The sequence below is a fragment of the Limanda limanda genome, chromosome 20 (assembly GCF_963576545.1).
Source record: "Limanda limanda chromosome 20, fLimLim1.1, whole genome shotgun sequence".
NCBI classification, from domain to species: domain Eukaryota; kingdom Metazoa; phylum Chordata; class Actinopteri; order Pleuronectiformes; family Pleuronectidae; genus Limanda; species Limanda limanda.
In genome coordinates, this window is record NC_083655.1 from 9,632,760 (window position 1) to 9,658,666 (window position 25,907).

At 41.6% G+C, this 25,907-nt stretch overlaps 1 protein-coding gene across 1 annotated transcript in view; it reads right to left on the bottom strand.

Moving 5' to 3' along the window:
* Positions 1-24,841, bottom strand: part of c20h8orf34 (chromosome 20 C8orf34 homolog) — a 53,862-nt gene extending 29,021 nt beyond the window's left edge. Inside the window, exons 1-7 of the mRNA XM_061093958.1 lie at positions 24,544-24,841; positions 12,868-13,012; positions 12,507-12,638; positions 10,641-10,760; positions 10,427-10,455; positions 9,408-9,571; positions 5,268-5,434 (exon numbers count right to left, since the gene is read on the bottom strand). Coding sequence (XP_060949941.1) covers positions 5,268-5,434; positions 9,408-9,571; positions 10,427-10,455; positions 10,641-10,760; positions 12,507-12,638; positions 12,868-13,012; positions 24,544-24,612 — 826 coding nt within the window. The 5' untranslated portion in view covers positions 24,613-24,841. The remainder of the gene's footprint in view (positions 1-5,267; positions 5,435-9,407; positions 9,572-10,426; positions 10,456-10,640; positions 10,761-12,506; positions 12,639-12,867; positions 13,013-24,543) is intronic.
* Between the last annotated feature and the right edge of the window lie 1,066 nt (positions 24,842-25,907).

Genomic DNA, 25,907 nt, shown 5'->3' on the forward strand with positions numbered 1-25,907 from the left:
CTTTACGAAATGTTTTTATAGTAAGTTGAATTTCCGGATATCACTGAAAGTTAAGACGGTGAAAAAAAACTCTCTTACTTTACTAAAACTGCCATTGTATTGTGCCTCAGGCGGCGCCGGATGAAAGCAGATATAATGTCCTCAAACAGAATCAGCCACACACAGGCATTGTTCCGCACGCACCAGACACTGCTTTATTCTGTGTGTATCAAAGATCAGACAGAGCTTCATCATCCCCTCATCCTGTCCCCACCAAATCTTCACTGTCACTGGGAATCAGTGATAGTGTGTAAATAGACTCTCACGTCCTCCTCTCCTGTTTCAGGAATCATGCCAGAGTGGGCTGACAAACTAAAAAGGGTCTGTGGGCTTACGGTCGGATGACTGGCATACACTATGGATGTTTTGTCCTGGGACACGCTCTGTTACCCTACACTGCTACGATGGAAATGTGTGCATGTGAAATGGGTTCGGCTATAACCCGCTGACAGGATCCCATAATTCAAAGTAATTGCTCTCGGTTCCCTTTAGTAGAAAAGGACGAAAGCGTACTGTTGGTAGGATTTTTTTATTCATACCTGCGGAAAGTATATTTTGTTGAGAAAGTTAATTTTGTGTTGCTCCAGGGGTCGATTAATAACGTGTACTATAATATTTGTCCCGTTAAAAACATGAATGCTAATCACACTTATTTTATACACAGGAGTAGATCTTGAGAACTCAGAGGGTATATCCCTGGAAAAGAATACTTCCACCAAACAAGAGGAGAACAGTGGGTTTACAGAGGGGGAACTGGCTAACTCGTCTCATTAACTTACCATAAAATAACTGTGTGAGGCCAAAAACAGGGTGTTTCTCCCCACACACTGAACTCAGCTTGTTTCTTATTGCAGATCAGTATAAAACTGTGGTCTCCACCGCCTAGCGAAAGCTCTGATCTGGTCATTTTCCATGGTTTTACAAGAACATGTGAGTCATATTCGTTTGGTTTCGGTTGTGGTAAATATTAAGCGCAGGACTAATGAAAACAACTGGGAAAACACAGTGCCATCCCCCAGTGCAGTTAAAGAATCAATAAGACTTAACCTCTTAGCTGGTTTTATTTTCTCTTTCTGGAAGAATCCGAACAAAACAAATCAACCATAAGCCGTGTCTTTGGTTTTTATAATTGTATTCAATCTGTAAAGCCCGGGCTAGCAGTATTGTAATCCATTCCAAGAAAATCGTATTATACTTTCATAAGCTCCTTATCCAGGTGCTGGCAAAAAGACACTTAGTGTGGAAAACCCTTCTGTTCAATATGGAAATGGGGATTATTTGCTAACTTTCTTTGCATCTTCTAAGCCTGCGTTTACCACACGTCTTATTCTCCCACAGAAGTCGTGGTTGTTATGCAGAGGCACAAACTCAAAGCTCCTTTCCTGCCTCCCAGTGGATATTCAGCAATATGCTGTAACGATCACTGTGGTTTCTCCTCGTCCTCCACAGGTCTGGACACGTAACCACGACTGATCACATCTACACCAGGGGACAGGTTCATTTCCCAGCCTTAAAAACATGGGGATGTTTGTGTATGAGCAGCAATCAACACAACCAGGAGGCTTGCAGCCAATTAGCAGGTGTGATGAACCAAGCTCTGTTCATCTGATAATACACCAGGTACACCGAGAAACTACTGATGTTCATCTGAGGTTAACATATGAGCCTTTGGGATGAGAGTCATCTCATCAGCACTTCATTTTACATTATCAGTGTGTGTGTGTATGTGTGTGTGTGTGTGTGTGTGTGTGTGTGTGTGTGTGTGTGTGTGTGTGTGTGTGTGTGTGTGTGTGTGTGTGTGTGTTTGTGGTGCTGGTAGTACTCATGTTGTGAGGACCTGTCTTCCTTATGGGGACAACAAAATCAAGGTTCCCATAACGTAGGTCATTAAATTCTAAGGTGAATACATTTTTCAAGGTTAGGTTTAAGTTAAGGTAAGGTTAGGGTGAGGTTTAGTGTTGTACAAGTAGTAATTACGGTTAAATTTATGGGTAAAATGAGAATTTTAGTTAGATTCAAATTAGGCTTAATCATGAATTGGTCATTATTAAGGTTAGGGATAAGGTTTTGGTTCGGCTGTCCACAATTAATATAAGTGAATGCAGAGTCCTAATAAGGATATATACACAGACCGGTGTGTTTGTGTAAAGATCTTTAAGATGATGAGATTTGTGAGGTTATATGAAAGTGTCTTTAATTGAAAAATGTGTATGATAGTCATTTGTGCCACTTAAAGTCAAATTATGCAACACACGCATCATTATTTAAATGTGTGATCACTGCACTGTGATTATTCAATATTATGTGTAAGTTTCTGTCAGCAATTCAAATGAACTCGTCTGATATCAAGCGAAATGTTAATACCGGCCTCAATGCGTCCAAGCAGTTGTAATATCATACATTAACCACTAGAGGTCACCCTAAGCAAATGCTTAGAAAAAATATACACCAACAATGTCAAGGAACTCAGTGGAGTAATAAGTGTGTAGCAATGCACCATAAAGACTGAAGGTATATTAAAAGTTGGTGACCGGTAATGTTAATTAATTCATATGGTGCCTTATTATGGTAAATAAAAGAAATTACATTTTCACTGATCCACTGATTAACTGTAGAACTGAAAACCCCTCTGACATCATGCACCTACACAGCAACACAGGCCTTGAGCAAGTGATTGAATCCCATTGAACAGCCGACCACACGGTTTAACCTTCACGTGGACGACGATAAATATCACCTTCAGGGATCAATACAGCATCTCCATCGCTGCCAAGGATCATAAGTCATCGTCTGCATGCCTCTGGTCATAGGTGCACAGTTTGTGCCGAGCCCCTCTCTCTCTAAATGACGCCCAGAAATCCTCCTATAGCGGTCATTACACTTCTCAAGGCTCATCACAAGCTAGATGCTAGCATCACTTTAATCAAAGCGAGGCCGGGTGACACTGCAGTGGTCCCCGTGAAGAGCACCGTGACCAGGCCTTGACAGCGACTCAGCTGTGACCTTGCTGCATTACTTGATTTGAATTACTGTCCTGGACCATAATGTAAAAAACCACTGGGGGAATATGCCGGAGTTTCATAGCTGTGATCAAGGAGGGATCCACCACAGACCATCAACATCCTGCTTTATTGCTACATTTATCACCATTATATATTGCTGTCCGGGGGCCATGACGTGTTTGGCTGATGAAAAGGAAAAAAAGGAAACCTTGACGTTATTGCATTGTCTTTTCAGTTAGCAAAGATGAGCACAGTGATAAAGAAAAAGCTGAATGTAGTGAAGGTCCACATGTACAAGAGAGAAAATGAATAAATTAACACAATATGATAGACGTAGAGAGTTTGTCTTGGAGGAACAAAACCAGAGATTATTTCGCATAACTATTTTAAAACTTGGAGCTGCAAAGACGGAGCTTGAATCCAGGGTCATGTTAGATCATTTAAAGAAAGCGTTAAAAAAATCCCATAGATCCACACCAAAATTGAATGGGTTCTCCCCTTATCACCTGAGATAACATGGCATTTGATATTTTATATGCAACACAAACAGTTTATTAAAAAAACTATAAGAATCCGAATAGTAATTTGTCGCAGCTCCACTCTGTGGTCTTCCCTCCCACACGTAAATAAAGAAACGTGACCTCTCCGCGACCCTGATGAAAAGATACTGCTAACAAGCGTTAGAGCGTCAGTGCCGTGACAGAGGAGCAGAAAGTGACGGCGTTCATAGATTGTGTGACACCGCAGGGCAGAAGCTCTGAGGGGATGGGAAAGACACTGACACACTGTAATTGGTGACAGGTTGTAGACAGAGGGAAGTACAAAAGAGCAAAGTTGTGGGTTGTTGAAGTACACTGTCAGAGATTTGTATAAAAGTTGACACTTCCTAGTATTAGTGATTTAAATCATGATCGATTATTTTAAAGAGCGACATATTAAATCCTATAAGTGATGTTTACATTGTAAGTGCGATGTGGTGTGACTTTATAGCAGCTGTTGTGTGTCTATAAATATGTATAACCTTCCTTTACAGGAGTGTAACCGTGCATGGATAAGTTGGAGAATAACCCCTGCAGGTAAAGACGACAACATAGAAAAGAACAAGCGAAAGGGAAAGTGCTTTACCTTTACAAAAAACTTCTGCAACTAATTCAATTTGGCATGAGGAACTACATCCGGTGTCTGCACTTACAGTGATGAGCAATCAGACCCCCCGCAGCATCAAACCAAAACAAGACTTCCAAACATATGCTCCACTTGACCCATATTCATCCATCTCAAGTCGAGCGACACCTGTATATATACTGTATATACACACAAAGAAGCATAACAAGTAAATCAAAGCAGCTACTTTGTGATTCTCCACTTGTCAGAGTGAATACCTACGTGTAGACTCAGTGGCTGAAGACATCTGGCCAGACTATGTAAACAGGAAGTAGAGTTTCCTCTAACAGCTAACACACTATTCAAGTGCTCTTCAGTGCGGCAACATAAACTATCTGCTGCTCTGCCCAGGCAGCCCTCCAGTCACAACATACACAAAAAAAAACACCTGTACACAACTCACAATTAACTTCCTGTAAAAGCCGTCACATATTCTTACAAATCAAATTGTCACCACTTTGAATTGAATGTTTTACTTTTCTTTCGTCCCCTCACATTTATCCATGTGCTTTTTAGTCAGGGGTAGTATTTTTCATCTGTGCTTCTTCGATGAGGAATATGTCTGAGCAACAATAAACTAAGTTGGTGCCAGTTTGGGAAGTCTACAAAGATGTGAATAAAAGTCGATTATAACAATTAGTAGCTTTAGATATTTGTACTTTATCTTCAAAAGTTTAAATTTGAACTAGAAAAATGATCATTTATCCAGTTCAGTGATTGAATTGCTGATTACGATTCCGGAGCACAAGTTCAAATATGATCTTGCAGGTTTAGACCACATTATGAAGCATAATCATGAAGACAATTTAACTTAAGGAATGACTCATTATTAAATATGAAATGTTAACAGACATTCTTTTTATTTTCATATGTGTAAGACATTATTTTTGACTTGGCTCACTGTTGCATGTAAACACTGCTGATACACACAGGGAGACCTTCTCTGCCGGTTTGGCTCATGAGCAGCTCGGCGCTGTACCCAGAAACATTATATGTCAATTCACACAATTTGTGTTGAGTCTGAGAGCAGGTGGTTTAAAAAACAGGCTTGTTGAACATTACCCAGAAGCTCCATGGCATCGTCCTCATCCTCCATCTCCTCCTCTGCAACAGAGGGGGCCGGACTGTGGACCGAGTCAAACGAGTCCTGGGACAACATGGCTGCCAGGAGCTTCTTATGGTGCTGCTGCTGCTCCTTCAGCCCTTTGCTCTTTGTTTCCATCTTGAGGCTGAAGATGACACGAAGAAGAGGAGGCAGAGTTTATAAGGAGCAAATAAGGTTGTGAGGCTTGTATCTAAGCAAACTGTCTCAGTGGAGTGGAGATGTGTGACGGCATAAAGTAATTTCATGTACAGATGCACAGGAGAAGTTTGCTCCTTTATTGATGATTTAATCATTTAGATAAAGCAAGAGAGGCACTTTCTGACACTGCTTTTAATCTCAGACTGAACTAGAGTATGGCTCCTTTCCAGCAAGTGTGTGTTCTGTTTACAATTTATCTTCATAATCAATTATTCACCATGAAAGCTTATGGGCTCACATTTACAACGCGTGACAATTTAATAACAGGAGCTGCTACTTGCACAGGATGCACCGGTGGAAACACACTATTGCTGCTAAATGCATTATTACCTAAATGTTAACAGAAAGCTTACAATTTCCCAGGTATAAGCTGTTGTTGAATTAAAACTAACTATAAGGATGGGAAGAAATCAAACAACTTCTCATTTCTTCCTCCTCTAGTTCGAGGCATTCCTTCTCTGAAAGTGATTTACATGGAAAATGATTGAGGTATCACCAAACACCATCTCAAACACCGACACAGTTAAAAACACTGATACACTCATGACGACTGCATTACCTCTAATATTGGAAAATTAATATACACACCTTCCAATAGCCGAGGGCATGGATTAGAGAGCGGGGAGAGTATTCACTTGATGCTGATCTCATTTTAATGACTTCTATTTACAGATAATGGGAAGGGATCATTAAGTGACTGATAGTTCTTCATACTCTCAGAATGGTAATTAAATCTGCTAATATGGCAGTGGCAGGGACGCTGGGGTGTGATGCTGCACATTTTTCACATTTTTCAATAATTTTCTTTCTTTGGAAGGCGAGCAATATAAATATAGCTGTTCTTTGGAAGAACATTGAAGATTCTCCAGTGGCTGCAAAAAGTATTTTAAGCTAGAAATTTAAATTTATTTGTGTTGCAGAAGTGAAAAAATGTGGACAAATGCAGAGAGAAGGAGGGTTTTGGGGCATCTTATTTAATACTGGCTTTTTCACTGTTGCACACATCAATACACATCTATATCAGTACCTCTCTATTCTGAGTCTGAACCTTTTCCTGCAAAAAGAAGAGGAGCCATTGTGACCCAGGGTTTTAAGACGATTTAAAAGTAATCTTAAAAAAGTTACATAATAATAATAATATCAGATGCTCAACAATAAACATCTGGGTTGGCAGGGTCACTTCCTGTCTCCTCTCCAGCCTGAGGAGCAGCTCAGGGATCTCCATGTTAAACTTTCCTCAGACCAGTGGTGAGTTGAGATATTCTTGCGCGATGTGTGTGATCTTTGTTTTTAATCTTTCCCTCACAGCATAGCGTGTTTTTTCAACTCTTGGACTGTTAGCGTTGCCTCTGCTAGACACATGCTAGCGTCAATACAAAACTCCCATAGGAAAACCTCTAATTTAGTGAAGAGGTTGGTGTATATGTTTTATATGTATTTATTTTGTAGCGATTTTACCTTATAGCCTTGGGTATATTTTGTTTGCATTTCGGTTGAATGCTTTTGCCTTTTTGTTAGTTATTGGTTCATTTATTCCATAAATAACATCAACCAAAGGTATTTTTAAGTTGAACTATAATCAGTACTTTTCTTAATGAGATTTTTAATTACTTTTGTACAACAAGCTTAACCTATTTTATTTATTGTTATTATTTTGTACCTTTTTGTCAGATGTTGCTGGATCCCAACACTGAGCTGCCCAATGGAGTAAACTCAGCCTGAAGTGGCAGGAAAGTGAACTTTATTTTTTGTTGGTTTGTTTTGGTTTTCTCCTTTTCATTACAATGTGGAATCCCCCTGGAACCAGTTGAAAATATATGATTGAACTGAACTAAAATAATTAAATGAAAATGTATTAATAAAAATATACAACTGAACTCTGAAAAATGTATTTCTTTCTATTACTGTTTATTTTGTGATTTTAAATGAAAGTGCAATACATATATAATTGAAAACCTACCAGTGTCTTGTGTGTCATGACATTCATACATTAGGCTCCCACTGAACCAACACTTAGAAGAAACGTAAGGGTGGATGAGGGTCTACAGGTTAAAACATGGAGCTTTCTGCAGCTCCTCTATTCTCTATCCATACTTGCTTGAATGTTCTCAAATGTTTTTTGGAAAACACCAATAGGGACCAACCTCAGGTGTCATAAAGACAATAAACATGAAATTAAAACCGATAAAAGGCTACAAAGCTGTTTTTCCTCTACCACCTTATTTATCTCTATCATCTGCTTTTATTGTGTGTAATTGGTGTTCTGCAAGAGAGAGGATATAGGAAGTGGTTCATGAAGAGGATACAAGTTCAGTGTATGACACTGACTGCCACTAGATGATAAAGTCCCATTCCTCTGGACAGAGTCTGTCAAAACAAGACATTTCCTTAAATGTACTTCTGCCACAGTTGCATCTGATTTCCCATGTGCCCCCTGGATTTATCCTTCTAGACACTGCAGTCAGTCACCAGCACCTGTCAGCTCGCCTTATGTTCCTCAGTGACAGGTGGGCTGGAATGATGGACGCAAGCAAGACGATCAAAAATGAAAACAAGTAAACAATGTAGGAGGAGGAAGACCGAGTGGTTTGACAAATAAGGTCATAAACATGAGAGAATGTGGGGACGGTCTGAAAGTGCGTGTGCACCAGAGGGGACGGACGATTAGGGCTCAGATGGGATTTTTAGCGAGGTCAGTGCTGGTCCTTGCCAGCTTTCCAGTCCTCATTTTTAAGCTCCTTTTTATAAAACTTTAACTAAATCTTACAGTTTCTTGATCTTCAGTCGTGAGGCTGGGAAACCTCACTGTAACCTTAATTTTAAAAATAGACTTTCATTAATGTTTTTCCTCATCTTCCTATTTTGCTCTTTGTGGCCTTGCCAAGAAACATCTCGGCGGACATGAGAGAGACATTTCAATCCCCAAACTGAATCTGAAGAGGGAGCGAGTTCCCACTAAATGCAATTAACAGCTGATATAGTTGAGATGAGTACTGACTGAGAGAAGGAGCTGTGATTAGTGTGGGGATGCTGCAGCGTCCCAAACACACGGGAGTAACCCTCTCACGCTCCTCATAGGTAAACACAAAACATCTCACTCATACACACACACACTCACACACACACAGAGGGGAGCTCATCAGTGAACCCACACACATCCCCATCTCCCATCTCAGGCTTCTAACTAAGTGATTTCTCCCTATAATCCACCCATACAGTAACCTAATGAGATTAACACTGTGTATATGTCAGCTCAGGCCTGCGAATGATTTATGGGTTTATATCCGATCTTCCTGTAATTAGTCACATCGGCAGTGCACACACACACATACACACACACACACACACACACACACACACACACACACACACACACACACACACACACACACACACACACACACACACACACACACACACACACACACACACACACACACACACATATCCAAACACTCACAAGTCCAAGAGTTAGCAGGCTATTTTGGGAGTTTTGCAGAAGTATGAAAGATTCCAAAGAGGGTGACAAATTATTGAACAGTTCAATGCATGACAGCTATATTGTCAAAGACGGGCCATTTTGAAAATGAGCACAAAATTCTTTTGGCCTTGAGCGCACGGAAATTAGGTTAGCTTTAATACGAAATTGGGTTGAAGCCCCATCACGGAAAGCATGTTTGATCACGCCTTTGAAATGGGATTATCAAACCCATTCAGATGGGCATTCCTCAGGCAGCAGGAGCCACAGTCGGAAGTTTAACTCCTCTTTTTTAAAGAGCCAACAATGGCTTTGTGAAATTTCCACAAATTTTGAAGTGACTCTCTCTCTCTCTCTCACACACACACACACACACACACACGCACACACACACACATTAAAATATAATAGCAATCACTACCTCCCAGCAGGACTGCTGTCTCCACTCCAGCAAACTTCAGTTTTGGTCCGAGGGACAGGGGGGTGCAGCATTTCCGCAGCAAGTGGGTCTGCGTCCTCTTCCTCTCGACCAACCCACTCCCCCACCACACGAGGGCGCAACACTGAGTTATAACCTCCCAAGTTCTACAAAAGCAGCACAGAAATCATAAGCAGCAAATTAGCAACAGACAAAGCAATGCAGATTTAAATGAACAAATAACATGAAAGTGATGACTTCAGGGAAAGTACCGTGAAATATTTACTTAACACAATGTCGTTTTTATTTCAGCATGACATTTAACAACAGCTAGACTTTGTTTTCTACAATAAGTGTCTGTTCTTAGGACAACTTCTGAAGGGCAGCAGAGTATTGGCTGAGATCTGTCTCCCTCCATTGCTGCTCCCAAATACCAGCCAGCACACATTTCAAACTCTGCTCTCTGCAAAAAGCAAAGATATGTCCGCTTGTCTTCGGTAAATCCGGGGCAGTATCGAGTTCTATTGTCTCTGCATGATCAGAACAGGTGTTTAGTATTCATTCTGTCCCGTCCCACAGAAAAGCAGGGAGATCTCTGGGCTGAGAGCCAAGGACGTTGGCCATGTACGGCTGCACTGAGCAAAGAGTGAAGTCCCTGTCAAAACACATGCTGTGATTCTCATCCAGAGCCCAACGTTTCCAAAATCGCTGTGTGCATCTCCGACCTGAGCAGCCAGTGCACGGTTGTGTGGGGAGAGAATTAGGGGCCAGACAAGGACAAAGACAGGGCTCAGGACAAAAAAAAAGCTTCTAGAGTAAGAAACACGGTGAAGCAGCAAAGGAGAGGGAGGCAGAGGACGAGTTTACCGAAGTATCAAATTCACATATCACTCCTATGAGATAGCTCAGCTTCAGAAAAAGAGGAGCTGCTCTGAAAACCAAATGTAGGTTTATTTGATGTAGTATAAACAAGGCTATTGAGTGAAAAAACGTTATTGTCAGTGAGTGAAGTTACTACCTACCTGGTCAAGCTCATCAGAGATGGCAATGCCTGCAGATAGAAGAAAACAGGTTAAAGCACAGAGAAGTGTCTAATGCTGAAATCCCAGTTTAGACTGTTTCTGAGCTTAGCAGCGAGTTTGTGAGATTAGCTGCTCGATCTTTTTATTCCTCCCAGGATTTACAGTGACTTTTACAGAAAGGTCTACACTTTACTTCTGTACGGCACACACTCACTGCGGGACAGGCTCTCCAGGGCCTTGCCAAGCTTCTTGCTCTCCTGCAAAATGTGGCTGAGCTCGTCAAAGTCCCGACTCTCCCTCCAGTCCCAGGCGGGGCACTCGACTGACCGCGGCACTAGACGCGGCAAACACACAAAAAAACACAAGAAGGCAACACAAATAAAAATAACCAGACTTTATGTAATATATGTAACTGGACTTTATGTAACGTCTCTTCCGGGAGCACAGAGCTCAAGGATGAGGCCTGGGGGACAGCATCCGTCAGTCTCTTTGATTAACATTCAAGATAACTCCAACATGAGCAGCCTATGACCCACATACAGTACTAACATCCAGCCCACGTCCTCCGGCACCATCGCTTGGCTTCTATAGAATGTTTAATTCATAAACTGTTGGATTCAGACATTATTGATAAAGGAAGGAGCAACATGACTTTGAAGGGGAAGGAATTACTTGTAGTGTTATATATACATATAATGTACTGAGGCTCTTACACAGATGGATTTGAAATAACATAAAACACCAGTGGGTTATGAAGCCAAACAAATGAACAGCCCCCGTTCACCACAGACATGTTCACTAGAAAGTACAGCAAGGGATTTTGAGAATTCAGCATAGGTGCTGAACGTGAGCATAGCTCCTCTGTTTGCATTTGCACGAATCGTGCTTTGTCAAATATATAAATGCGATGGAGAATATTTGTCAAAGCTGCTGCTACAATCTGCCATCCTCTACGCTCCTCTACCCTGACTAAGCTCCTTGGCATTGTTACAACCAGAAACATAGAGCGCATATCTCTGCCAAATGCAGACTGGAGGAAAAAAAATTAAAAAATCTCTTGTTACACACGTGTGTGTGTGTTGTGCTGCTGCTGCATCAAAGATTTAATTCCCACAGGGGCTGTCCATTAAAGCATCAGTCAAGTAGACGTGAGGCCAAATCACATTAACCCGCTGCAGAAAAGAAAACGCCCTCATGTAACAGTGAGTCATTTTGATCAGCACATTAGTGGAACCTCTGTATGTTTACGACAGCTGTTGTGTTGCTCTGGCTACACATACAACCATGATGAGAAGCCGTTCTTTTGATATATACATTTTTCATCAGCCCTGCCCACCAGAACACCTTTTCCATGCATTTTTTATAGGATTTGACTTTAAATGCAGCCTTCAGGGCGTCTTACGCTGAAGGGGCAGAAAGGAACGGCTCGGAGGCTCCGACGCTCCGAAACTATAGTGCACCACTGTGTGCCGAGTGCTGTTTACTTTATTCCGACTTCTCTTTCTCATTTGTTTTCTTTTTGCTCACTTCATCCACTCGTCTTGTTTCCTTTTCATTGTGAGCGATCCTTACCGCAGCCTGAAATAGACTTGGTCTGCACAATGACAGAGCACAATGTTAAATAATTGAAGTAGTCCCTCGCCCAAGCCTGATTGTCTCAAGTGTCATACTTCACTCTAACACCATAGCTATAGTGATTTATTGCAACTAAAATCTCCTCGTCTGCATCCATTCTCAACTGAAGCATGAACTTTGGCAAAGAGTTCATCTTGAGAGTGTGGAGCAGCAGTGAACAAAAAGGGGAACTTCATAATGAACTCATCAGAACGGCTATAGGAGTCAGGAGGAAGGATGGCGGACTATACACTGTGACTGACTTTAATTAGATACAATTATATCAAATTAAAAATGGAGATTAAAGTCAATCAAGCATGTAATTGGGATACAAGCGATACAACAGGTATCAAACGTGTGCAGGTTCATATTTTGCGTGTGTGTGTTTATGTGTGAGATCACCAAAAAGTGTAAAAAAAACCTTACTGATGAGTGCAGACGGGGTAGAAGTAAATAAGAAACTTACGAGACTTTGATTCTGGTGAAGGAGGGGAGATACTCGACATGGCCAGGTCGCTCTTGGATTTCTTGGGTTTCTTTGGGTGAATTTGCCACGGCTTCTCGTAGCTGCTGTACTCCCTTCGAGGGTTTTTGCTTTCTGTTGGTAGAAATAGTCACAATAAGGGTCCAGAGCACAGTCTTAAAAAGTGTAGATGCACAGAAGGTTTACTCTCAGAAGGTTTACTCAACTTACTATTTATCATAACCTGTGGATAGTGTATGTACAGATGAGTAGGTACAATGATAAATGCCTCATTCTAGATGCATGTGCACATTTTGCATGCTTGCAGGCGTGAGTACCGTTTAACCTACGGTGCATTACTGACCTGGAGAGCCCTGTGCCCACAATGCTGCGGAGCCAGAGAGGGCTCGGTGCAGCTTGCCGGGGCTGCCTTGCTTGGTCTGCAGGTGATCAATGAGAAAAGGGATTGGATGGTCTGGGGTCTCAGTTATCAATTTGGCCATCAACTCCTACAGGAGCAGAGTAAAGCAGAGGGCAGTTAGACAAAAGAGCGTTTGGCCAGTGGCTTATCAAGCATGTTCAAGCAGAGATAATCAATCCCACACAAGATGGAGAAGTCCTGTTTTGTAGTTGACTTCACTATCAAGGGAGAGTGAATGAAAACAATTGGCCAGTGTGGTGAGATAATCCCTGTGTCTTCAATTTGCTACGGTGTCAACATCCTAAAAAATACAAAAAGTCAGGGCAAACAAGACAACAGCGTTTCCCCAAAGATGGAGAGCTCTTCCCTTTTGTATCAATTAGCAGCAAACATGTCAGAGAGCTCCATCACGATCAGTCCTTCAAGACACGAGGACAAACAAACACTGCAGAGTTATTCAGGGAATTTTTGAAGGTAGGCCATTCCCTGATGTTTAATGGGCATGAGCAAAAAACATGCAGATACATGAGCAAGTCCACAAGGGCAAACCTGCAGCAGCCACCAGAGTTTGGGACTACATGACTTTGTGTTGCTGCAATTAAACACGTAAATCTAACACACACACACAAACCTACTTTTTATCCATACATTACTGCCAATTCACTGCAGTCTACTAATGACTTTCTTCCCCACACTGCATGTGTTTTATGTAAGAACAAACAGAAAGACAGACATAGAAAAGACCCACCGGCTCATTCATAGTCTTAAATTATGATTTCTGTAATGGGAATAATCAAGTTAGCTCAATGAAGAAAAACACAACTTCATTTTATTCTCACTGGGGAAAACTGAGAATAAAATGCACAAATTAGGTTTTGATCTTGATTTATTGGTAAATTACTAAAAGACAGGTAAAGCAGTGGTAAGTAACGTTATTTTATTATAAGGAAATGAGACACTGAAGAACAGGGGGCTGGGGGAATTGTTCATAGGACAGATTTACAAAGGGGAAGCAGCCAAAACAAAATAAAACAAAGTGCAGAGGGTGGAGAAGATGGAAAGCACACAGGGAGTCACAGTAACAGGTGCTGAGGGCAGAGGCCACATCTTACTCCGCATGCTGATTTGAAATCTGTCAAGTGCATGATGGGAATCTGGTATCAAATGCGGCAATCGTGTCGTAACTAATCACGTCCGATCTCTGAGCTTTGCAGACTCATAAGTAAAAACAAATTCAGTTATAAACTTGGTAACACAACTAAGATTAATTACGGCACCAAAGCAACTCTTCTTTTATTTCGGCTGGGGGGAAAAACAGATGCCTGATGCTTGTTCTTGTTGTGAACTGAGCATATGTGAGAGTGTGTGTGTGTGTTGACATGATATGGAACGAGTAGGAACTCAGTTGTACCAGTGTAAGCCAGTCCCAGCAGCCATGGCGACTGCAGAGAAGAAAGTCATTAGTAGACTGCAGTGAATTGGCAGTAATGTATGGATGCAAAGTGTGTTTGTGTGTGTGTGTGTGTGTTAGATTTACGTGTTTAATTGCAGCAACACAAAGTCATGTAGTCCTAAACTCTGGTGGCTGCTGCAGGTTTGCCCTTGTGGACTTGCTCATGTATCTGCATGTTTTTTTCAGTAGGTGGGGGGTGGCTTCAGGGAGGCAGCCTGCGTGTGTGTGTGTGTGTTTGTGTGTGTGTGTTTGTGTGTTATTCAGCCTTGGCTGCACTGTGTGTGCTCAGAAAGCTAATCAGGTAAATGGTCAGGGAGAAATTCCTGCTCGGCCCAAGTGTCTCCAGCAGCTCTGATAGCAACCAGCGTGTGTAGAAACAAACTGGGGTCGCACGGGAATGTTTCACTGCCGACTACCGGTCTGACAATAGAGGGAATACGCTCCTCCGAAGAGAAAGAGTCCTCTGAGATAATCCTTTCAGAGAATTCTCAGCACAGTAGGAGTTTAGTTCAGCATATCCTCAAAACTGCAATGGATTTGTGAGGCGTGTGAAACAATTAGAAACCACCAACAGTGCAAAGACGTCGAAGTTGTAATTACTGCTGAGGGTGATTTAACCAACCTTCCAACAGGACGTCTATAAATGAAGATTGCAATTTGGTGGAAGACACAGGAAGTCAAACTAGCAGAACTCTGTTCACTGCCCAGGGTTTCAAAGTCTTAATCGTTTTTTAGGGAGATGGGGGGGTAATAAGGCAGAAGTGCAGCTCTTTTTAAGGATGACTATTAGATGGTGGTTTTCAGGATTGCGCTTCCCAGTGGAAGGTACACGAGTTCTTGTACTGGGATTCGATTCTAATTATAAACCAAGGTACATGTTTATTCTCAGCAGTGCTTTGACTTTGCACACATTATAATACTGCACGAATGGTTGGATGAAGAACTCCCTGATGCTTTAACGTGGTGTGAAAATATAATGTCCATCTTCCCTGCTGCAACAAACATGAAGAGTAGGAGAGATCACCAGTGTGGTTCAAGGAGTAAAAATCCCATTCATTTTAGAGATTTTAATTATCAGCCAGAATATAGTAACTATCCAGGGAAGACTTACCACCAGCTAAAAGACTGTGAAACAATGTTTTATGCTCCTTTATACGACACAAGTCCATATGATGTCAACTGCGTTTTAAGACATATTTTATTTAAAGGAGACACTACAGACAATCCTCATGTGTAGGAACTATAACACTGGTGGTAGCTCAGCGTTACCATGGAAATCGGCTTAACGCAACCAGGTAAATCATGTCTGCTACGAATGGATAGATCTTCAGAGAAGAGGGAGCACACTCGGGTACATCTGCATTTTGCCCATATCTGTACCGACTGTAGAGTGACTGCTTATGCTCCAGAGTGTTTTACATCCACGACACAAGATGCTGGAGGAGCTAATGCCCCATTGTGTCCCTCAATCTCCAATAAACATCCGAAAAATGTAAGCAACCGGCGGCACTGAATCTGCACGGGGGATTTGCGCACATTACATAACTAGCATATCGAGCCGAGCGAGGTAACTGTATCTGACACTTTCAATTTCTATGGTAATGCTGTGATTTCAAACCTTGAGTTCTGTTTAATAAGCCCGTGCAGTTTGACTGGTGGGCATATTTTGTTTGACAGGAGCCAGAGTAAGATGTTGAGAAAAAATTGGGTCAACATTTTCTGTATTCAAGTAGACTTTAATGTTATTTGGCCTTAATGGAAAATGCATCAGCAGAACAGCATCCTTAGCATTTGTGTGTTTGTGTGTGTGTGAGTGAAAGAGATCCGTGGAGTCACAGCCTTGGCCTCACTGTTCAATAAGCAGGGCAACAGGTAGCATGAGCGGCCGAGACGTGCAGTCCATATCTGTGCAGATCTGTTGTCGGAGCGGGTATCAGCGCGCCCCAGGCGTTTGGGTTTGGCGGTTGGTAATCGACAAGCTGTCAGCCGGCCAAGAGACACCCGTGTCCTTGGAAGCTCTCAAGGTCTCCCCGGGGACGGTGACAATCATGATACTCTCGCCGACACGCCTTCTGCATCTCTGCAACTCAAACAAACTTTTCCCCCCAAAGTAGTGTGAGGAAGGAGAGGTCAGCAATCAGGGAAAGTTCTGAAGGGCTTTCATGGGTGATAGATTGAAGGGCGGAGGGAGAGACGTCCACAGAGTTTAACGATGACAGAGACCATCCATCCTGCTTAAGTGTCATTATGAGGATAACAGATCTTCCCAGCCTTAAGGGGTTCGTGTCTATTTTTGAACATGGGAACTCTCTCTGGGAATCAAAGACGGTATCACCAAGAAAGTGCAAAGTTAAATAAAAAGGCAGATTGAAAACTAAAATGATATTTATTGACAGAGTTGATGCAGATAAGCCCTGAGATTTGCGTGACTTCACTGGAGCGTAACCCTTTCTTTGTCAAATGATGGATTTCCACCTCAGCTGTTGCAGCCACAACACTAAAAATGCTCAGGACACATTTCTATGACGTCTGTGTTCCTGAAACGAAAGTGTAAGCTAGTAGATTGTATATTTCCATATAAATGGAGGTTGACAATATATTTTACCAAGATAAAAATCACCATCACCAGCAGCATATTCTGAATTACATCCATCAACTTTTGGAGCTTGGTCTCTGATCAGCTATAAAACGGGACTTCTTTTCTTCACCACTTGTCCTTGTGTAAAAAACATTTAAAAGGCAGCAACAGCTCTTCCCAGACTCCCGAGAGGGCACTGATTTACAGTACCTGCCATTTGTCAGTTAAATATGGAAATGCAAAGTCACATCGCCGGGGTATTTAAGGTGACGCCTGCGTGTCTGTCCACTGAGCGTCAAACACAGAAAAGGGTCATTGTTGGGTAGAAAGAGAACAATGTGACAAGCCCGATTAGGTGAAGAGGAGTAGAGTGAGAGAAAGACGGCACTGGAAGACATCCAGACCTTGAACAGGCAGCAGACGAGAGCAGCACAGATCAGACGGGAGAGGAGACCGTGGGAGAGGCAATGTCACCATCAATGCTTTTATACCTCAGTCACCGCATTGTTCTTTTTTTAAGTTTTGCAATTGCACAAATGTTCCTACAGATTCATTATTTGTTCATTAATCAACGAGAAAGCGACAGAATATTATATTCCCAGTGTTCATGTTGTTAAATGTGCCCGTTTGCTGATTTCTCCCCAATTTTTTAATAACTGTTAAGGATTTGGGGTCTTGGATTATTTGAATTCATCATGATCTAAAGTTGTCATGTTGGACTACTCACATTGGACACACAAAATGAGTTTGCAAATTATTGTAGTGATGTAAAGTCAGTCACAGAACATCAGGCTTGGTCCAGGAGGTAGTGATTTGTGAAGAGCTGCATTTCTCAAAATAAGTTGCATCTCCAAGTCATCTCCACTGATTCATACCACAGCCACAAGCATTCTTATATTCAAGTTTTAATGAAGTTCCAAGAGTGTCTGCTGGTCAAATCAAATAAGTTTTAATGCATCATTTTCACTTGTATCCTAAACGGTGTCTGAGGAAGTGCAATTTTCTAAATATGCACTTGAGTGGATAAACTGCTCAAGAGTCTTATTACATGATAAACTCTAGAACAGATTGCTGCACAAAACATGGACTTTGGATTTTAAGCAATTACTAACTCTATAACCCAAGTAAGAAGAAACGTTTATATTGTTAAATAACCTTAATAACATATTTAAACCTCTGCTGACTGCTCAGACACACACTGTATCACAGTAATCCCTCATTGAATTAACATACCCACTGAATGCACACACTGAGATATTATAGGTCGACTGTAATGCTCCTAGCAGCAGATGATAAGCCCCCCCCCCCACTTGAACACTAGAATGACTGTAAATTACATACAGCTGTAAACCATGAGCGTCCCTAGGCTGTAATTGAACATGATAACTTTATTAGCATGCAGCACAGAGACACTTCCTCCTGTGGAATCGCAGAAGCTCTCGGCCACAGTTATGGGTTTCACTCTTCAAACCTTCCTCATACTGTACATTGCTCAATGTGTCACTGCCTGAAATCCCAGAAATCCTCTGTCGCCCCTGCTCACCTGCCCGGCCCAAGGTGGCCTGAAGGGGAGCTGTGTTAAGCATGACCCGATAAAAGCATCTAGAAAACCAAAACATGGCCTTACTAGTTATGATCAAACAAAAAACAACTGTTTTTCTCCTTTGATATACTTGATTTCTAAATGTGAATCTTTGAAATGTTTTCCTCTGAAACTTGAGACAATACAAAAGGGAAATGCCTCATCTCCATTTTCAACAAGCTGCCACCAGACATTGCAAATTGCACATTAGACTAAACTGACAGCATTGACTTCCAGCACGCCTTCTGAGTTTGCTAATAGGATTTTAAGTGAGCATTTCTGTGTTTAGATGTAAATATCTAAGATATGATATCCCACTAGCGCACACAAGACTGGAAGTGTTGCTCATTAGACACAAAACACTCAGTCATGAAGGCATATGTGGATTCTCCTGCTCCAAAGTGTGATAAAACGACCTCAGCTCTCATATTGGACTGTACACTATATCAATATTAAATGGTCAGTTGTTATGCTGCGATAAACAACCTCATTTTGCAGATATCCTTGCTTTTTATTATTGGCAGAGGTGAAATAACAAATACAAAACCAAACATTGAACTTTAATAACTGGGTTTCGGTCTATATCACTGATAATTCAACCAGAGATATTGTATTTGTCCCTCACCAACACAGATACTTGGACTTTGCATATTGGCCGATCCAGTGCATTCAAAAAAATATACATGGCAATGAACTCAAGAAGTTTGTCAGTTATCTTTCTTGCTTTGGGGCCGTCTCTATTCAAATCAGTGCTCTCCTCGTGCTCTTTTTCATGCGATGGTTCTTCAAGTGCTCTGAGATTGCCAGTGTTGTAATCAGTATCACTATTGCCTTGGAACTGAGGTCTTTTTCAGTCGCCGTTTTACTTGTGAGACTTTACGGCGTGAAATGTTGCCAATCTGCAGCCATTTTATCTAGCCCTGGCTAATGAGACACCAGAAATCCCTTGTTCCGTTCCATTCACAGCACTCGCCAGTGGTACTTCAGTGCCAAGTCAGAATTGATTCTCAGGAAAAGAAAATTGCAGCTTTACCCGGGTGAGACTAATGAAGACATGGCATTGGTACAGTACATAGACTCACATACTGCAGTATCTAAAGCATTCATGATTTGGGTACATCAGTCTGTCAGACAAAAAGGTTTCCCAGTGTGTTTGTACTAGACGTGTAATGAGACCCATGATGGATTCTCCTGGATGTACAACTGAACGTCGCGGTGTAGGCTGCAATAAATTGTGTGCGGGTGATCTGTCTCTACGGTCCACCATTACAAATGTTTCCAGTCCTGGTTTTGATTATCTGTGACACATACCATAGATTTCCAACAATTTCTCTGGAACTGTAATGAAATTATAGATAAAAAGAGACACAAAGATAGAGCATACACTGCTATAACACAGTAAGTGAAAATAGCCCAAGCCCAATCACACCAAGGCCAATAAATCTCTTCCTCGGGGAGCGGATCAATAGGTCAGGCTGTGTGTCTGTGTGTGTCTGTCCGAGTCCTGCCTGGACAAACTGACCTCTTCCCAGCGCTGCAGGGCTGCACTGCTGAGCCCCCTGAGCGCCGCAGATCAGAGGAACTACACAGCAAAACATAGTGGAGTGAATCTTTTTTTCCATATGGACGGACATACTCTAGAATTCTCTCAGAGGAGTGTTATTATGATTTTATTTTATTATTTACAAGGTAGCAACACCAATAGCAGGAAAAGAGAGAATCAGTGATTTGAATTTGTGCACCTTTACCCAAGTTATCAGCCTGAAACTGAGCAGATTCATCAGCAGTCGTCTTTTCTTTGTATTTATCGATTTCAGCTATGTAATTTTCATTATGTTCTGCACGTTGGAAATTACATTAGAGATCATTCTACTGTGAGAATGGAAATCTGAGGCTGTGGCAAACAGAGAGAAACATATTGTATCTCAATGAGATAAGAAAAAAAGTGATTAATTGGATTACATTTGTCGGTGCTTTGTATTCTCATTGTGCATTTTCTTAGGTACTGTTGTGCACCAATAAAACCTCCAAAATGATAAAACGCAGCAATGCAGACCTGATTCATTTTCATTAAAGTTGTATCCAAGCCAATACCAATCCAGTTTGCTACTCATCTGTGTTTTATTAATACTGTATCAGCAAGGGGTCATAAAAAGCCCTGAGCTGAGACCAATTCTAAGCCACAGTATATAAGCAGACCACGATTCCAGCTAATGAAGTCACTGAAGAAAAAGTTAAGACTTGAACAATCAAACCAATTCGTTACAACTCAACGTTTGACTTTTACACCATTTCTAGTTCAAACCAGTGACACTATTTGGTCGGCGCTGCATTAACATGATCCATTGCTTCACACAGCCACTGCTTCCACATAGCAATTATATCGACTTAGACATGAATGATCGCAGCAGGGAGGAAAAGGAGAGTGGTTTTCATAGCGTCTGGTGATAAGAGGCAAATAACTGCTCCATTTTTACCACCCGGTGCTGTTATACACGTTTAAATGTCAGAGATTTACACATTGATCACGCAGATCGTCTCTGATAATGCCAAGATTAGAGAATTCCACTGATTTTCTCACACAGGTGAAGCGATTCTGTCAAATTCGAAATGCCAGGAAAGTGGAGATTCATCCAACCCACACATAAGCCTGCTGCATCCAATGCATCCTCTTGCTTTAACGGCTACACTGGCGACAACTCTTCCTCTAACACAGATGTATGAAAGGTCACGCTGGACCTAAACCATTTAGCGAATGGAAAAGAGTAAGTGTTGGAAAATAATAAGTGGCTGAGAATAATCCAGGGTGCAATTACTTCAATTATTATGAAAGGCTGCTTCAAGTCTTAGAGAATATTCCGCTGGTGTTGACTCAGCTTGCTATCTCCGAAAAGCAACCATTTCATTAGTGAGAGAAAAAAAAAATCAATTATCTGGCAAATCATAAGCAGTGTCTCATCAGAGTGAGTAAATGAATCCCTGCTCGCTGTTACACAGACGTTTTAATACTGCGGCGCTGTGGGGGGGGGGGGGGGCGGGGGAAGAGGTTATGGGGTTTGCAGACGAGTGTGAGAGAGAAAGGAAACGAAAAAAGAGCCGTTTCTGGTAAAGAAATTGATCCCATTGAGCATTTACACAGCATGATGTAAGAAGCAGATCGTTAATTAGAGATGGATCAGAGAAGAACTCTGATCTTCATACAGGATGTTAGCTGACCTATATCTTCGATGCACGTGATGCTTCATTACACTTTGTTAAGGCTCCTCGATTAATATATTCCGGCAACTATTGTAGACAAATGTAAGATCACCTTGACCGATACTGAGTTTTTAGTGACAATACTGATATGGAGGAGAGAAGGGTTTCCGAAATCAATTTATCAGATATATTTAAAAAATTTCAGTGATTACCAAGATGTCTTTATCATACCCTTGTTTAGATTATAACCATAAACTTTATTATATATAACATTAGAACAAATAGGCTGATCTTTAGTTGAAAAATGTAAATAAACATTAGTTCTGTAAAATTCAGGTTCATATCGACAAATATAAACGCAAGTACTGATATGACTGCGAAAAGCTAAAATCAATTGGTCATGCTCCTTTTAAAACTAATAATGTTTTGAAAGATGATTATTCCGGTCACATTAAAATATTCCATCTTTGGAAAATATGTCAATTACTGCAGAAACTGGGTTGTGCCACTAATGTGTGTATTACATCGCACTAATCCTAGTCACATATGACTCCATATATCAACATAATGCTGATGTCAATGTTTTAGCGTTGATGGAAAAAAGTTTGAGACGTGTGCTCTTGTAACCGAGAGATGTTGCATTTAACCAGAAAGTGTTGTTCTCACTTTGTTTGAATGACAATCGAAGTTTCAATCAGCTCTTTTTGGTTGAAGCAGCGCAGCAGAACCAGTGTGTGATTACATCTGCTGCACAACCGCTCTCTTCATCTGATCCAAAAAGGAAAATTACAAAAGGGATTCCTGCAGCTCTTCCTGGATTCTTCTTTTTCAAATTGTTTCTTCACAACTGACTGCACTTGGATGAATTCTCTTTGAGACAACGGTGACAGGGCCAAGGTTTGTTCAAGCGCAACACCAGGGGAGCGCCTGCATCATTTTCTCATGAGAGAGGCAGACCCAGGAGATGTATACTCCTGTTATTACATCTCCTTCCAACATCGTCTACCGACCTGCAACTCCTCACAGCCTCTACACAGTCGGCAATGATCGTTAAAGCTCAGGATAAAAAGTCTACAGGGTTCCTTCAGGACACATGATGCAATACAAAGCATGAAAGAGCTTCACCCTGTGAGCTCATTGATCTTTGGACAAAAGGTGTTTTATTCAGCAACACCGCAAGCGCCACCGTAAAGTCACATTTTGCTTTAATCATCTTCAATTGTCGCATAAAGGAGAGATGGTTTAATTGTGGCTAATAACAGACGAGGGGGGGTGAGGCAGAGAGTAGAGCGGGGAGACAGGTGGAAGAGGAAAAATGGAGGGAGGAAAAACAAACAGAGAGAGAGCACACACACACACACACACACACACACACACACACACACACACACACACAGTCGACTATCATTGTGCGGTTGTGGCCTCACTAAGATTCCCTGTCTCCTTCACAGGGTGAGTCTCTGTCCAAGGTGCTGAAGCAACCCTCGCCACTGCTCCTACATCTGCTTAACATGCACTTCATGTGTGTGTGTGTGTGTGTGTGTGTGTGTGTGTGTGTGTGTGTGTGTGTGTGTGTGTGTGTGTGTGTGTGTGTGTGTGTGTGTGTGTGTGTGTGTGCTGCGACTACACATCCAGCTGACGCACGGGACTCACACGTCAGCACTTTTTTTTGGCAGAAACCCACCACGCATGTGAATACTGCACGGTGCATGTGATCCCACCGCATTACGCTGGTCTCGCCTGCTCTTGTTTGAAGACACTCGCTCAATCATCTCAACGCCACATGGATTCTTGTCCTCTCCATCTTTGCCGTGATCACGCCTCACACCTGTGTGCGGTCCTGCTCTGAGCTTTAAATCCAACAGCAAACAAAAGGATGAAGTCATGCTCTCCCCTGGGCTGCTCAGGAGCCACCCTGAGAATACACACAGATCCCCTGACTGGCAAACATGCAGACAGGCAGGCAGCTCCCCTGTAACCTCACAAAGCCGAGTGTGTGGAGTCAGGCGGTGGCGGTGGCACAGCGTCTTTTTGAAATGCAAATGACTGTAGGAAGAGCTAAACACGGAGATGTGAGCGTAAACACAGCAGCCAATATTCCTCTGTGCTAGAGTGGTGAGTGGAGTGGGACGGTTCAGGAAGTGCATGGAAAATGAAGGAAAATGCAAGGAAGAATATACAGTTCCACGTCGCTAAAGGCTTTAACATCTACAGAGCAAGGAGAAATAACAGAGTCTAATTTAGCTTAATGGTTTGACATCTACATTAAAGTGTATATAAGGAAAAATAACATAGTTTAATGTGGCTAAATGCTTCAATAAAGAGCTAGTGCAACTGTATATAAGGTTGAATAATATAGTTTAGAGTACTAAATGTTATAATATCTACACTACAAGTGTATAAAAGGTTGAATTATATAGTTTAACGTAACTATATGATTGAATATCTACAGTACAAGTGTATATAAGAAGAAATAATATAGCTTAAATAAGTAAATGCTTAAATATAGAGTATTGGTGTATATAAGGTTGAATAATAGAGTTTAAAGTACTATCTGCAATACAAGAGTATATAAGGAGAAATACTATAGTTGAATCCAGCTAGATGTTTTAATATAGAGTAAAGGTGTATATAAGGTTGAATATTATACTTTAAAGTACTAAATGCTTTACTATCTAGTACAGGTTGTGAGAGAGTTCTGTATAGTGTCCGTTACTCCCTGTGCAGATCTCATCATTGAACACAAACTGGAGATAAAAAGGATTCATGGAAAGAAACGGTTTCTTTAGAATGGGAACTTTCACTCACCTCGAACAAGGGTCCGATCCTGTTCCTCTCCAGGTACGACTGGATCCGGGACTGCTGAGGGGACGCCATGAGGAAGCTGTCGGTCCTCGCCGGAGCTTTTAGCGGGATGAAATCACGGGAAGAGCCGCTGTCATTCGTCCTTCAGGAGGGAGGGTGTCAAGAAGAAATACTCCCCGTGCAAAATGTCACCGAGCGCCTGGTCAGCGGGTGGTCGTGGTGAGGAGCCCGGCTCATCGTGGAGACTCAGCCCGGGACAGACCCCTGCTCGGCGGCAGCAGCTTCCCAGTGCTCCGCTCACTGGCTGCCGGTGCTAACTGGGCCACTCCCATTCAACCGCAGAGCGCTGCCTGCTCCCGGCCACAGACGGGATGTGAAGAGGTCCCGGCCGGACTCCTGCTCCGGGTCGGTCCCCCTGTCATCCACCGTCCGTCCTCCATGTGTCACATGATCCGAATATATTAATGCTAAGAAACTGCGCAGTCTCAAGTGCACTTCCATGATGGTATTTGACGCAAGTGTTGTGCATTCTGCAGAGTAACGTAAAAAAAAAAAAAAGTATGATTTATATAATTTTGTCCTTCAGTGGAGATTCTACGGTTACTAAACAACCGTAGAATGAAAAGTGCAAATAAAGATTTGACCGATTAATCGTTTTCATTGGTTAGCCAAGGTTTTTTACAGACAATATTCAGCGTATTGTTGTTTATGTTTGCTGATATGCGACCACTTTTATTTTATAGAAAAAACAATGTAGACAAGATGTTTTTATGTGTACATTTTACATAAAATATTTTTTTTCTTAAAACACAGTCATTTCTTCAAGTTCTTAGTATTTGGTTGTATTTTCAGTTATTTATAGTAAAGTTTATGGTTTAACTGTAAAATATCAAGCCTCAATCATTTCTGTCAGTTACGACTCTTGCAAAAATGATATATGTCTGATTTATATACATGTATATTGAATGATATCGGTATCAGAAAGTTTATTAAGGCTTTAAGGTCAAAGGTTATGTTGTGTTCCATCAGTTGATATTCGTTTACCGTATGTGTGTGTATGGGTTGATAAGTTATTACAGATTTTTTGTACTCAGTTCGACATCGGCTCTACTTATAAGAAAGGCTGGATAGTGTTTTTCCATGAAGCAGGTCTGTTTATTACACTGAGATAGATATTGTTCAAGTGATACATGTTAAATACAGAATAAACAAAGTCAGTCGTGAATTGGTCATAACTACATTTGATCAGCTTTAATATATTTGACAACATTTTAAGTGTTTTGAGGAAAATCCTTGCTGCAATAAGTCGTTTTAACACCATTGATGAAACAACAGAGACATACGTGTGGGAACAGCACTGGAGCTTC